The sequence below is a fragment of the Aspergillus niger genome, assembly GCF_000002855.4.
Source record: "Aspergillus niger supercontig An04".
In the NCBI taxonomy this organism is placed as follows: domain Eukaryota; kingdom Fungi; phylum Ascomycota; class Eurotiomycetes; order Eurotiales; family Aspergillaceae; genus Aspergillus; species Aspergillus niger.
The window spans coordinates 2,065,705-2,078,602 of NT_166539.1; the positions used below are offsets into that span (position 1 = coordinate 2,065,705).

Consider the following 12,898-nt stretch of genomic DNA (forward strand, 5'->3'; position numbering starts at 1 on the left):
AAAAAAAAAAAAAAAAAAAAAAAAAAAAAAAAAAAAAAAAAAAAAAAAAAAAAACCAAAGGATAGAAACGTACTTCTTGCCAATACAAGAGTGCTTCCCAGCAGAAAATGGATAGTAAGCGTGCATGCTAAAAACGGACTGTTAGCACCCCACCTTATCGCCCAACGACAATAGTATCGACCTACTCAGGTGCAGGCACATCAGAAGGCCGAGGATCCAGCCACCTCTCAGGCCAAAAGCGCAGAGGGTCAACCCAGTATTTCGGATCTCGATGAAGCTGCCTATAAGACGCAGAGACGATCGTGTGGGCAGGGAGATAGTATCCCATTGTATTTATCGGAGTGTTTCCAGTCCGACGGCCCATTTCAGATGCTATTGGATGTAATCGGAGCACTTCTTTGATGCATGCCTCCAGGTACTCGTACTCAGGAGACGTTCGGACAGCCTTGCTCGAGATGATTGGGTCACTTGGTCTAAGCGCCGGTAGACTTTTCAACAATCTCTCCTTCATTTCCGGATTGCGTAAGATTTCGAGGAAGAAGCAAGCGATCGTTCCCGACGTGGTTTCGGACCCGGCTAATAATATCTCGGCCATCTGATCGACAACCTCCCTGGTCCCCATTTTGACTCCGCTGTCTGGCCTTTCGCCGTTCTCGAGCAAGTGTTGGAGAAGATCGGGGCGAACACTCTTAGGTTTTGCTTTTCTATGGCCTGCCACGGCGGAAATGGCCTATTTGATTGTCAGTTAATTTGCTCATCCTTGGGGATTATTCACGGGATGTAAGTACAGCAATCATCTCTCGTGGCCAGTCAAATTCGATGTTCAGACCAAGCCTTCTTAGAAGGCGCTTGATATAAACAAACTAATTCTGCGTTATCATGTTGCTCACTTGGTTCACTAAGCAGAAATATTGTATATTACCTGATATCTGCGAGTCATCCCTTTAAAGATAGCCGTTGGGATCGACCGCCATATGCCTTCATCAAATTCAAGTTCCAGTTTCTTGTTTTTGTTCGTCTGTCCGAATCCGTTGCCAAAGGAACATTCTCCCATGCTTATTATCGATAATGTCAACAAACACAGAATATCCTTGTTGGGTTCCAGTTTGCCATGGTACACTTACATGTCAAGTGCCAGGCTATGAAGGTCTTGCATAAGGTCCGTAACTACCAGCTCCTTTTGTCCCCTTGACGTCGGAGATGATAACAAATCCACGTATCGATTGATAAGGTCACCCACACATTCCGAGAAGAGGAACTCAAGCCCATCAACATATGCGATTGTGAATGCTGGAGATAAAAACTTCTTAAGTCGCTTATGTGGATCTGGTCGACTAAGATGAGATCAGTAACTCATTCTTGCCAACTGCTTTCCTCCATACCCATACAGTAGGGCGCTTACATCTCCCCAAACAACCCAGGGCTGCTTCGATCTCTGGATATTTCTGCATACATTGTGACCTTTGGCAGATCAACTGTCATAAGGATGGCCTTGATGGCTTCTTTATCTGATATCCACACTTGTCGCGGCCCGAGGCGGAAAATAGGACCGTATTTTGCGTGGGATCTCTCCACAGCTTTCCATATCGTTCCTTTTGCGAACGCATAGTTTAAGTGTAATGTTGTCAAGGGAGCATACCATGGCCCGGGGATTCGTGAAAGAGGGGACTTGATGGCTTTGGTAACTCCTATGATGTAGTTGAAGAAAGGTAGAGCGAGGATGAATAGTGGTGCCCAGTGGAAGTAAACAGGAAGTCGTTCCGAGATGGTCTCCATATTAGAGGGATAAGCAATCAGTTGTGGTGAAGAATGTCTTATGTGTCAGAATGGTTACTGTATGAATAGATATTGACATGATCGTCTGAAGAAACAAAGCAAGGACAGCATTCTCAACGGTGGAGCTACTAGTTGCTTATAAGCATACCAGTTCACTGTTTCTGCAAGTTGGCTCAAGGCATAATGTCGGATCTCCACACGGTAGGACTTAGGCTGGCAAAACTCGTTGGACTTTGACATCATGCGTTGCCATATCCGGCCATGGAGGCAATGGAGTGTTGGTTCAGAGATTGTAGGAAGTCATGAAATCATTGATGTAGCCTTTATAAGTTTCGATTCTTGATGGCTCCGCGGAGGATCAGCTAAGCTACGCCAAATTTCTCCAGCCCAATAAAGAAGCCTGATCTTCCTCTAGTTCCCTTCTGATAAAGTCTTGTGCGTTGCCATTCGGAATCTCTGGGAAGTGCAGATCCATGCCATGCTGAACTTTGTTTCCCGAAATCCGGCCTAGACAGTCGAGAGGAAGTCTTTTCCGAGGACTCACTGTAGCCTCTATGGAGCTTCCTGGTCATAGTACTCTGCAAAGTTCTTTGGCGCGTCACTTATGCAATGTTCTTAGTGTATTACTTCCACTTGAAGTTATGGCATGCACACCACCATCAATGAAAGGGTCTAAGAATAAGAACAAGGCTTTGGCGGTTTCCTCGTGGAGTGTGATTCTAATGAGTATGACTTGCACATCGCAGACGTCCTTTATCTAGACATGTGAGAGAACAATAATGCCCCCGAACATCATGTTGCCAAAGCAAGGCTTTTGTTGGGTTTTGAGCAGTTCAAGATTGGGTCTTGCGTGGAGATGCGCCCCATTATTTTGCTGTATAGGGTTGCGATCCCAACACCGTTGCTCAGTTCTGTAAACTACTTGTGTGATCGCCACTCATTGGTTAGCTTACTCGATCTTCAAACCATTACTGAACTCCATAGGTGCAAGTGCTATCCCCACAAAGCCGAGTCATTTTGTCATTCGGAAAGATGCCCGGATTAAGTTCAGTTGGATGGACTCGTAGCTTTGGAAACCATCATCCCCGCGATATAAGCCATCAGCATCCCATTCAAACAGAAGAAGACATCCATGGATTGACATATGGAGATAGTTGAAGATTTATGCATTGCATTGCCTAGATATAACTAGAACGCAGTAGTCTTTACCTGGTCCAAAGCTGAAGCGACTAAATCGCGGAAGATTGATCCGCGATTTTTACTTTTACCTGGAATGTGGCTGGCTTCAACTGTGACCACATGAATGCTTGGGTTTTACGAATCTCATCGGGGCTTACCGCTCACTACTAATCTCTTCCCTTGACCTCCTAAATACAAAGATATCCTCAAGTGAGACTCAGTGGCCAGCCATACGCTCTCCCCATCAACCTGTCAAGATGCCATATCTCACCCACAATGAAATTCTATCTATTTTCGGAGAATTAGGAAAGGTCCCCCGCGGCTACGAATCATTCTTCAACCACGTCGACGACAATGTCCACTGGGAAATCACAGGACAAAGCGCTTTATCGGGAGTATGGAGATCGAAGTCACAATTCCTTGATAATGTATGGCTGCCTATTGTCAGGCTGATATCAGACCCGGGTCCTATATTTGAGATAGCCTCCCCTGAGAGCATAACGAGTAACAAGGAAGGGTGGCTTTCTATTGAGTTGAAGACCAAAAACACCCGAACGAAACTGGGCAATCGCATTTACAGACAGCATTATTGCTGGCACTGCAAATTCAATGCGACAAGGAAGATAATTCAAGTGAGATCATTCTTCGATACAAGCCTGGCAGAGGCTATACTTCTGGATGAGAAATACCGACAAGAGGCACTGGCAATCTTGCCAAGCGACGGCAAGCATACTGGTTGGACTTCACGAATCACTACTTACTGACTATATCGACAGCACTGGAAAGGCCAAAAATGGGTCCGGCCTATCCCTTAATACCCTTCGATCCCGCCTATAAGCGATTTTTGAATGAATTCTATCTCCTGATGGATGCACCGAATGAGCACGAGAGATATATACAATGCTTTACGCCCGATGCTACGGTATTAATGAGGGGAAAGGAAGTTCATGGTAGAGAAGGTAAGCGTGCCAGGATCATATCCAACAGTCCCCTAAGACTTTATGCATTCATTAATCGTTGGATAGGAATATTAACCCTAAGGAAGGCCCTTTGGAATCCAACCAAGCAATGCACGCATCGCCTTAAGCAGGTTTTCCCGTACGGCCCTAATTCTAATGTTGCTATGGTGCATGGGACGCATGACTGCGTATTCAAAGATGGGTCTGTCAAGACAGGTGACTGGGCTGCAAGATGTCACTTTGTCATGCGAGATCGAGTATATCTATCTAGATATCAGATATATATGGCTGGTGATACAGCTCGGAAACCCAAAGCGAATTTTTAGCATGGTCTACAATGGTAATAGCATGTTGCTCAATCCAATGGAGCTTATTTAATCGTACTACGTGGCTTAGAATATATAGCGAATCTTCTATTCGGGCGTTAGGATAAACTGTCGGATGCGTGGAATTATGAAGATAACAAATCAAGCCTTTGCATTCGCATAAAAGCATAGGGAAACCTGCGCTACCGAGGAAAAACCCATACTAAGGCAGACTGGAATATACAAATTCACAAAAACACAGATCAGTAAATACAGAAACAAGATGGCGTATGAGTGTTAAGATGTCTGTTTGTTGCCCAGACTTTTAGTTCCCTTGAAGCCACCTATTCACAGCCACAATGTCTGGCGCAGTGCACTGGATCGCCGCTAATAAGGCATGTAGTGTAACATTTGATTGCGTGGTCACCGTGGCATGGCAAGGAAGCGTCGGTATTCTGTCGAGAGTTCTAATCAGCATATCTGCTCAAAGGACTGTGAGCGATAGAAATCGTGGGTTTCAGTCCCCTACCGATCTTACGTGAAGGTTGTCACCAAGCTTGTCACCAAGGCCTGTTCCAAGTATGCCATCAGGGGCGGCTACTGCAAAAGCAGAAAAGAGGACGGTGAAGAGGACAGATGAGACCTTCATGATGATGATTGATATAAAGCTGTTCTGTAGATAGAATACTCTGGAGAATACAATGAGAACATACAATCGGGGTGAGTACCCAGACTTAAATACCTGGCAGGAGGCCACTGTGATATCGTTTCATCTGACTAGTAAGCATGGCCACGCAATGAGCGGCAAGGGATTCCCTCAATCAGCCGATCTATTTCTTCACACTTATTTAGCATGATCTGATCCATAGTCCATTCTGACCACGACACTGCCCCAAGCAAGGCGACCATCGAAATGCGACCTGCATGATCGACTTTAATCCACCGGGCAGAGCTGAACTTTGCTGGGCCATCTAACTCATAGTCAGCTATTCGATAGAGTTGTATAAGGGTTGATAATCAGCAAATTGATCCAATGCTAATTGAGATGTGTTCTCAACGGAAACGCAATACATTTTGCATATTTGGTTGCTTTCATGCCAAAGGTTCGAAGGGTCACACGTGTTCGCCTTGCTTTTCCTCATACAATATAGCATCTGTGTGGCACAGCAACATCAATGGCGTATATTACGATGAATATTCGGAATAGAAACAAGCTATCAGAACATTAAAGATTGAATATATTGTGATCAAATCACTAGACACAGGCTTGAGGCATGGACTCATGGAAGCCACCTTACCGGTGGAGGTCAGTTTCAGCCTCCTCAAGCCCTTGCATGCTGCACCTCTCTCTGCATAATTTGCTGCAATAAATCTGATGTGGGGTATTAGATCTAAGATCATCATTTACTCTGAAGAAGAGCTTCACCGCAGCCTGGCTGGAGTTAGTGGCGGTACAGACAATAAGGTTCATGTAGGCAAACATTCTCACCGTTATTGTCCCTGTTCGCAATCATTGCACTAACTGTGCAGGATCATCATATTTAAATAGAATTCAATGGTCTGAGAAGTAAGGACGTTCAGGCAACGGGCTCAAGAGACTTACTTGAACCGGAACCTGAGCTTAAAATAAGGCAATCCATTGGGGTGGGTCGAAATAAAACCGCTTCTCTTAGTCCCGCCTTCACTCTACAAAAATGACCTGTCTTCCGATATCGCTACCGATCAGCCAGCCACTATACCTGCCGGATATTACATCTCACATTGCCTAGCTTAATATGAGTTCCGAAGCATGTTGAAATCGTCAAGTGTAATCACCAAACTATAAGCATTACTTGTGCTAGCTGACTAAATAGGATGGCTGAGACTAGCACTTTTCCGATGAATCCATGACTTTAGCACCTGGAAACAGAGAAAGAGACACCATGGGAAATGTAGATCAAAATAAACGGCCATGACCAACGCACTTCTATGGAAAAAAAGAAGGGTGTAACAATGAAGGAAAGGCGTGTTTCAATGTGTTAATATTATTCAACGACCGCAAGGAGTACATGGGTGCCAGTATATCGGTTATAGTTCCAGAACTTGGGTGGGTAGATCACGCTATAACCGGAGCTTCGGGAAGATCAAGCTAAGTAAGAAATATGAACATACCTGAGAGCGGGTAAGATTGTCAGATCCGACTCATCTTACGTTAGCTGGCATGTGGCTTCTCTGGATTGAAAAATTGCCACAAGCCAAGTGCGACAGTAAGGCATGTGGCATTTGCATCCTTAGATATTGCTTACGTATATTAGATATGAAAAGCCACCTTTGATAGATTTTTACCTATTGCACTACCGCACTCTTGATGAAGGTGCCATCATCTATGCCTTTCTTTTGCTGTTAGGTCTCGAGGGTTGAGTGTAATCAGGCTCATGCACTAGCTGAGCCCAGCCAACATACTACTAGAAGTGGCTGAGATTTCTAATTCTTTCACACTGTATACTTCTGCCAATGAAGAGACTAATTGTGCTTCTTTGGGGTCGGTTATCTTACATCACAGCCCTATCTCGGATACTGCCGAGGACAAAGTATCTCCGTGCTACATAGCCTGCCTCTTGTCCCACTCAGCAACTGACTTATGTCCAACCTCTCATTGAATCCAATGCATTGTATATAAAGCCTAGATTCAATTATCTCTATGTAACATTCGGCATGGGGCTATAAGTACTTTGATTGGGCAATACATTTAGCTGCAACTGGTTCCTGTGCACTATCCGCAACGCTGCAATTACAGTGTCAAAAGCTCCTTTCACATCAATACAAATTATATGCCCATATGGCAGGTCACAGTGATACATACCATTCTATTTGCAAATAGCATTATATCTTAATTTTCTATTGAGACATACTAGTGGCCGCGAGGACCAATCAGCTTGTATATTGGGGGTACCGGATGGATAATAGTACGTAGGTACCCGACGGCCCAAGCGGGCCTTTCCTGTTGACTATCAGGGTTCTCACTTTCTCAGTCCTTTTTGTGTCATCACACCGGACATAAATCTAAGCTATATCGGATATCGTGGCAGAATGCAAGTAGTGAGTAAGGATTGTGAGTGGTGGGATAAAGACACGTCCATTTCGTCCTCTATCCCATTGCCTCTTTTACATCGGAAACAGAGATGTGAAACAGTAACGGAACTAATGTATTGATCAGACAGAATCCTATCGCATAACTTCTTTGTAGTAGTAGTGGTCTAGATTATCCATTAACCGCGTTAACTAGAATGTCAAGATCTGTTCACGAGCCTTTGCATTTAAATGAAAGCACAGGAAAACCTGATGACAAAATCTGGGCTAAGGCACAATAAACCAGATCACTTCCAGAACTATCCATAAACCACCCAAAGGCCTACATAGAGCTTTGCAACAGAGGTGTGATCGTGAGATCTTTACCTAGCTGTCTTGAACAGCCCTTTAACAGCCACAAGCATAGCAACAAGCCCATGCAGGGATGTTGAACCCCACACCAGAGCTAGTCGAGCAAGCTGAACAGCAGGCAAGTGCCTGGGCATTAGGACAGGTGTAAATGTTCTGATTTCAGTCAAGGTTAATTCCAATGTGCTTAACAGGAGGAATAAGTGGGAATTTGGCTCCATACATGCAGTGCCTCTGCCTGTCCGACCAGATCTCCCTTGCTCGGGTCGACACCCAAGGGATTTGTAGGATCTGCAGGTGCAGCCGCCGCAAAAGCAGTGAAGAGGACCGTAGAAAGAAGAGTCGACACCTTCATATTGTTGATAGTAATGGTATGAGATAGGCGTAAAGCTAGTGCATTCCATAGTATCGATTGAGTTTAGTGGAAATCCCTGTGATACCCCTCAAAGTACTTGCAACAACCCCTCTGTAGATCTTCAGTAGGGTGTCCGAGACCCCAAGCTAGTACCTAGTAAACACGAGGACCGGAACTGGGTAGATGTAGAGTCCTACTTATTGATTGAAATAACGTAATAACTGACGCGGGGGCTACCCCACATAATGAGTTTCATTATAACTATCATCCAGAAACATTCCTGAAGCGTGGAGTAAACGCCTAGCATCACATTCCCTTTACTTAACTGTCTCTCACTCTCAGGAAATCAAATTGCAACGCTGTAGTCGATTGATCTATCATGTACTGTACTGAAACGGTCATCAAACGCTAACATGCAGTGATGCAGATCGAGTATCAATATATCTACTCAGTTTGTTATTCACATTACCAGCAGGACTTGGATCTGGCCCGTAGGACAATTAGAACTAGTATGTTGATAAATTCAAGAAAAACACTTTTCTGCTCTACTGGAAAAAGAAACCATGGATGAGGATCTCCTCATATCTAGTAAGTGGCGGGCATCTGCTGCATTCTCAGCGGACTTAGTGTAACCTGCCCGGGGGCAACAAATGCAGCAGGCTTCAACGGGCTCATGGCAGGAGATTAGATACCCCGCCCACAGTCTCAAAGAGGGGGGCTTTCAAGCAGGAATGACAAAGACCGAGATATTACTCCGGACTATTGAGGTCGCTGGGCTACTCGGCCCACTCGTGCGGCTGAACGGCTGAAGATGTTCAATATTGCTTCTACCTTGCTAAGCGTTCAAATTCGAGCATATCCACGGGATACTTGCTATACATTGTATCCCAAGAGAGCTTATGGGAATATGGTGTTACTTATGACGTGGAATAAAATTGACCGAAGAGGTGGTAATGAGAACAGTTTTACTGTAGGTAGTGGCGGAAAGATACAGTGTTACTTAGCCTTATGCAATGCAGGTGGATTGACTACCAGAGTCCTGCCCACTCACTAAGCCCCGGAAAATATATCCGACTGTTCCTCAGCTCCTAGGTACCTGGACCCTAGTACTCAGAGGAAAAATCAGATAGCTAACTAGTGCCTGCAAAGTATTTGTCACTCTTTGGTTAGCGTATGCCACTGGCGACACTATTGCTCTTTGCCCAAATACGAGCACTTATTTCTTACTCTTGATACTTCTCATTTCATTTTAGGACCTATCTATTATAAGGCTGTCTGCGATATATGTAAAGTAACATGGATGGCCATTTACTACGCTAGAAACTGCCTGTAATAGAGTATTCAATGGCGGAACACGGCATTGCACTGCAAAGAACCGGTAGATACGCCCGATTGTTGCCTGATCTCCTTGGCACGTAGACTGTTGCACCTCGAGTAATAGTGGTTCGACATCTGGTCACAAGGACAAACACTAACTGGCAAGTACACTAAGAAAGACTCCGGAGAAGACGGCGGAACCTACACCACATACCCTCGGCCGGTGGAGAAAGAGTGTGGTTCTTTAATATGCCATATTGTTTCCCAACGACACCCTGAAAATGTCCGACAACAATCCATGTCTCAATCGCTTCCTTGTCGTACAACATTTTCACCTAATCTGCGCCCTCAGTTTCACGGCCCTAACGAGGAGGCAGCTATCTCACGTCATCCGCATTTAGCAGCAGTCGAATTGTACCCCCATTTTCTCTCCACATTTCTCATGATTCCATATGTCTCCACTAGATACTCTACAGCTGTTGAAGTAGACCCGTGCTCGGTTGAGGCTGTCACATTCTTCGCCAGGGGCATAAAACTTGCTTTATCTGCAGGTCGTTCATCAGGTTTATCATTATCCCATTCCCTTTTCAACCACCCCCCCCAAACTGTTGCAGGAAACCCTATACCAAGGCACAAAAGACAGAACAGATCAAGAATAAATTATTTTAAATAGATTATCTGCTAGCAGTATTTATTAAACTTTATCAAGAAAAGCTTGGTATTCTTACAAGGTATTGTACAGCCACAGTTTCTTCTACAGCTTCTTCTACGGCTGTGGAGCGAACGTAATATAAAATGTATATTTCTGACAGCACCTGCTAGATAGTACATTGTCCGGATGTTCAGATTATTTTGCATGTTATTAAAGTTTTATCAACAAATATGTCGAGTTGTCGTTGAAAGAGGTATGGGGCTAGTTTGATCTTATATATATAAGATCCAGTTGGTATATGCGATTCTTAACTTTGTTATAGCGTCCACGATGCCTTTGTCAACGAAGCTAGCTGTGGCAAGTGCAGTGAATATTATTGTTGAAAACATAGGTGAGATTCTCTCCATGTGTTTTGCAAGTTTATTTTTTTTTTCTTTTTCTTGGGTGATTATAAAGCCTAAATCACTACCACTGGTCTCCCAATGTAGATAAGAAAAGAAACCAAGGGTCTATAGATGTAGAAAAAGACTACAATCATCTTGAGACGATACACGAAGGAACGGATTTTGCGTTGCACGCATGTTATTCAGCTCAATATCTTCTACTGTCAAAGCTTCTAGAGCTGGTCAAGGTAATGTAAATATACACATGAAGAGAAAGATAATGCACGTCCCGTATGCCACAGATCCCTTATCACACCACTACTGAGACACCGGTAAACTTTTTCACAGCCGGCGACGGCGAAGACCGCTAAAATCACGACGCTTCGAAGATGCAGCGATGGTTAGCGTCTCCGAGATTCCAGGAGTGCACTCAGTGCCCGCAGCCATGCTCTGAGATGCGTCCCACTCGCCGTTGACGCAACGCTGGAACGCCGTGCCGCCATTGCAGTACCAGTAGTCTTCCTGGCTGCAGGAGCCGCTCAAGACGCCCGAAGTAGCCGAAGATGCGGAGCTAGAAGCAACGCTGGGGGTGGAGCTGGTGGGGGTAGAGGCCGAATCGGAGGGGCTGGTGTTGTCGGATCCTGCCATGCCAGGCTGGGTTTGACCAAACTGTCCGCCTGCCGTTGAACCACTGCCGGATTGGTTGTTGGTGCTACCAGAGCTACCAACATTGGAGGAGCTGCCGGAGCTGCCAGTGGGCTGAGGACGAGAGGAGGTGACCATGGTCGTCTGGGATCCGGCACTAGCATAAGACGCGGCAGCGGAGGTCACAACAGCAGCCTCGGTCGTCGAGGCGCTGGTGGCTGCAGCAGTGGTGGTCGCAGAAGAAGCAGCAGCGGTGGCAGTGCTGCCAGCAGTGTAGAGGGTCGGGCCGGGGATGGTGTAACTGCTGATACTCTGCCAGATGTCGATGTAGATTCCGGGGTCGGTGTCCTTGTACAATGCAGTTCCCAGGGTTCCGCTTGGGGTGGCAGTACCGCTTCCGGTGACGTTCAGGTTAATGCACTGGGGGTAGTTCTGGGCGCCGTCCAGGTCCTCAGCACCGTGCAGGGCAATGATCTCATGGCGAAGAACGTAGTTTCCGGCCTCGATATCAGATGGAATGGTGATGCTTCGGGTGTAGTTGTTATCGATGAGCTTGTCGGTAGCCCAGGTACCAGGAATCTCGGAATCATCGATCAAGCCACCAGCATCAATCTTGAAAAACTGCAAAGCCGTCTTATCGACGTCAGAGCAAGAGCCGTTGCAGTTGGCCAGGTAGGTGATCACCGGGCCATGGTGGTCATCAGGCCAAGTGTTCCAGGTCATCTTGACAGTTCCACCCGGAGTAACCGGAGCAGCGAGGGCACCGGGAGCGGAGCCACGATGGCAGACAATGTTGGAGCTGTCGTATTGAGTGGGAGAGACATAGCCATCGTCCGTGGCATTCGTGGACCAGGCAATCAGCTCCGGGGGATCAGACTCGTAGTAGTAGGTGTCAACGAGGTAGCCACCGTAAGTAGTGCCGTCGACCTCGATGCTCGACACATAACCATGTCCGGCCACAAGGGAAGCTGAGGCCAGCAGGACTCCCGCGATCTTAGAAAGAGGCATTTTATGTTGATTCACGCACAGCGGAATTTCTAAAGAATGACAAAAGAATGGAAAGACTTCAATCAATGAAGTTCACAAAGTGAAAAGAATGAAAGACTGGCGAGTCGGAAGAGAACGATCTGCTTGTAGAAAAGAATCATCTCGAGAGCCGTTCATGCTATTTAACAATTTTCGGATGATCAGCTCTGCCAAACTGCTTGACTACTGATCAAGCTAAGCGAAGCTTCCGTCATCTCCAGATCCGTTCCAGTTTGATGAAAGGATCTATGGTCGAAGCAGCCCAATGGCCTTGCTCAGGAATGGCTGTTTCAGAAGTTATGAGGGCTGCAGATTGGCAGAACCATGAAGGATGTCGATAGAGTCGCCATGCGCTCAAGGCGGATCCCTCATACGAGGTCGGGATGGACAGGAAGCTTGACAGATCGAATGGATAAGATGAAGTTGTACTCTGCCGGAGATAAATTGGGGTTTGGCGCCGGGTAGAAACACGCCAGCGGCTAAGCGAGATGACAGGAAGTTGATGATCCCAAAAACGGGCCCGTCTCCACCGGTTCCCCCGATCTCCAGTCGTCTCTCTCCTCGCGTCTCGAGTCAGTTGTGGGGAGTGGCGCTGCGAAAGTGAAGATATTTCATAAAGCTTCATAAATGGTGCTTGCTGGGTATAGGTCTATTCCTGCTATGGATTTGACTTCATCCGCCACTTGATTAAGTGCCGACATGCCAAGTAGTGGTCGAAATGAAGAACCGGTCATCTGCCTAGAAACAAGTATTACCTTGACAGAAGAACGGACTACCAGTACGGGCAAGTGCTCATGCGACATAGGCATCTAATCAGTATGCGGAATCAGTTAATCCATTGAGGATCATCCCAGCAATGTGCCACTTCCGGGATAGAAAATGGC

At 46.0% G+C, this 12,898-nt stretch overlaps 5 protein-coding genes across 5 annotated transcripts; 1 reads left to right on the forward strand and 4 right to left on the reverse strand.

Moving 5' to 3' along the window:
* Window positions 1-181: 181 nt before the first annotated feature.
* On the reverse strand, window positions 182-1,776 carry An04g08510 (uncharacterized protein; the record flags this gene model as incomplete). The annotated part of the gene is made up of 5 exons (XM_059747711.1): window positions 182-730; window positions 789-848; window positions 923-1,055; window positions 1,125-1,334; window positions 1,403-1,776. The coding sequence occupies 5 exons, from the start codon at window positions 1,774-1,776 to the stop codon at window positions 182-184; spliced, it is 1,326 nt and encodes a 441-aa protein (XP_059600656.1).
* A 1,436-nt stretch (window positions 1,777-3,212) lies between these two features.
* On the forward strand, window positions 3,213-4,240 carry An04g08520 (uncharacterized protein; the record flags this gene model as incomplete). Its single annotated transcript, XM_059747712.1, has 3 exons — window positions 3,213-3,690; window positions 3,732-3,914; window positions 3,981-4,240. 3 exons carry the CDS (start codon window positions 3,213-3,215, stop codon window positions 4,238-4,240), a joined length of 921 nt encoding a protein of 306 aa, XP_059600657.1.
* A 323-nt stretch (window positions 4,241-4,563) lies between these two features.
* An04g08530 (hypothetical protein) lies at window positions 4,564-4,868 on the reverse strand (the record flags this gene model as incomplete). The annotated part of the gene is made up of 2 exons (XM_059747713.1): window positions 4,564-4,674; window positions 4,758-4,868. The coding sequence occupies 2 exons, from the start codon at window positions 4,866-4,868 to the stop codon at window positions 4,564-4,566; spliced, it is 222 nt and encodes a 73-aa protein (XP_059600658.1).
* A 4,173-nt stretch (window positions 4,869-9,041) lies between these two features.
* Window positions 9,042-9,637, reverse strand: An04g08540 (hypothetical protein; the record flags this gene model as incomplete). The annotated part of the gene is made up of 3 exons (XM_059747714.1): window positions 9,042-9,094; window positions 9,288-9,443; window positions 9,523-9,637. The coding sequence occupies 3 exons, from the start codon at window positions 9,635-9,637 to the stop codon at window positions 9,042-9,044; spliced, it is 324 nt and encodes a 107-aa protein (XP_059600659.1).
* Window positions 9,638-10,685: 1,048 nt separating this feature from the next.
* Window positions 10,686-11,996, reverse strand: An04g08550 (uncharacterized protein; the record flags this gene model as incomplete). The annotated part of the gene is made up of 1 exon (XM_059747715.1): window positions 10,686-11,996. The coding sequence occupies one exon, from the start codon at window positions 11,994-11,996 to the stop codon at window positions 10,686-10,688; it is 1,311 nt and encodes a 436-aa protein (XP_059600660.1).
* Between the last annotated feature and the right edge of the window lie 902 nt (window positions 11,997-12,898).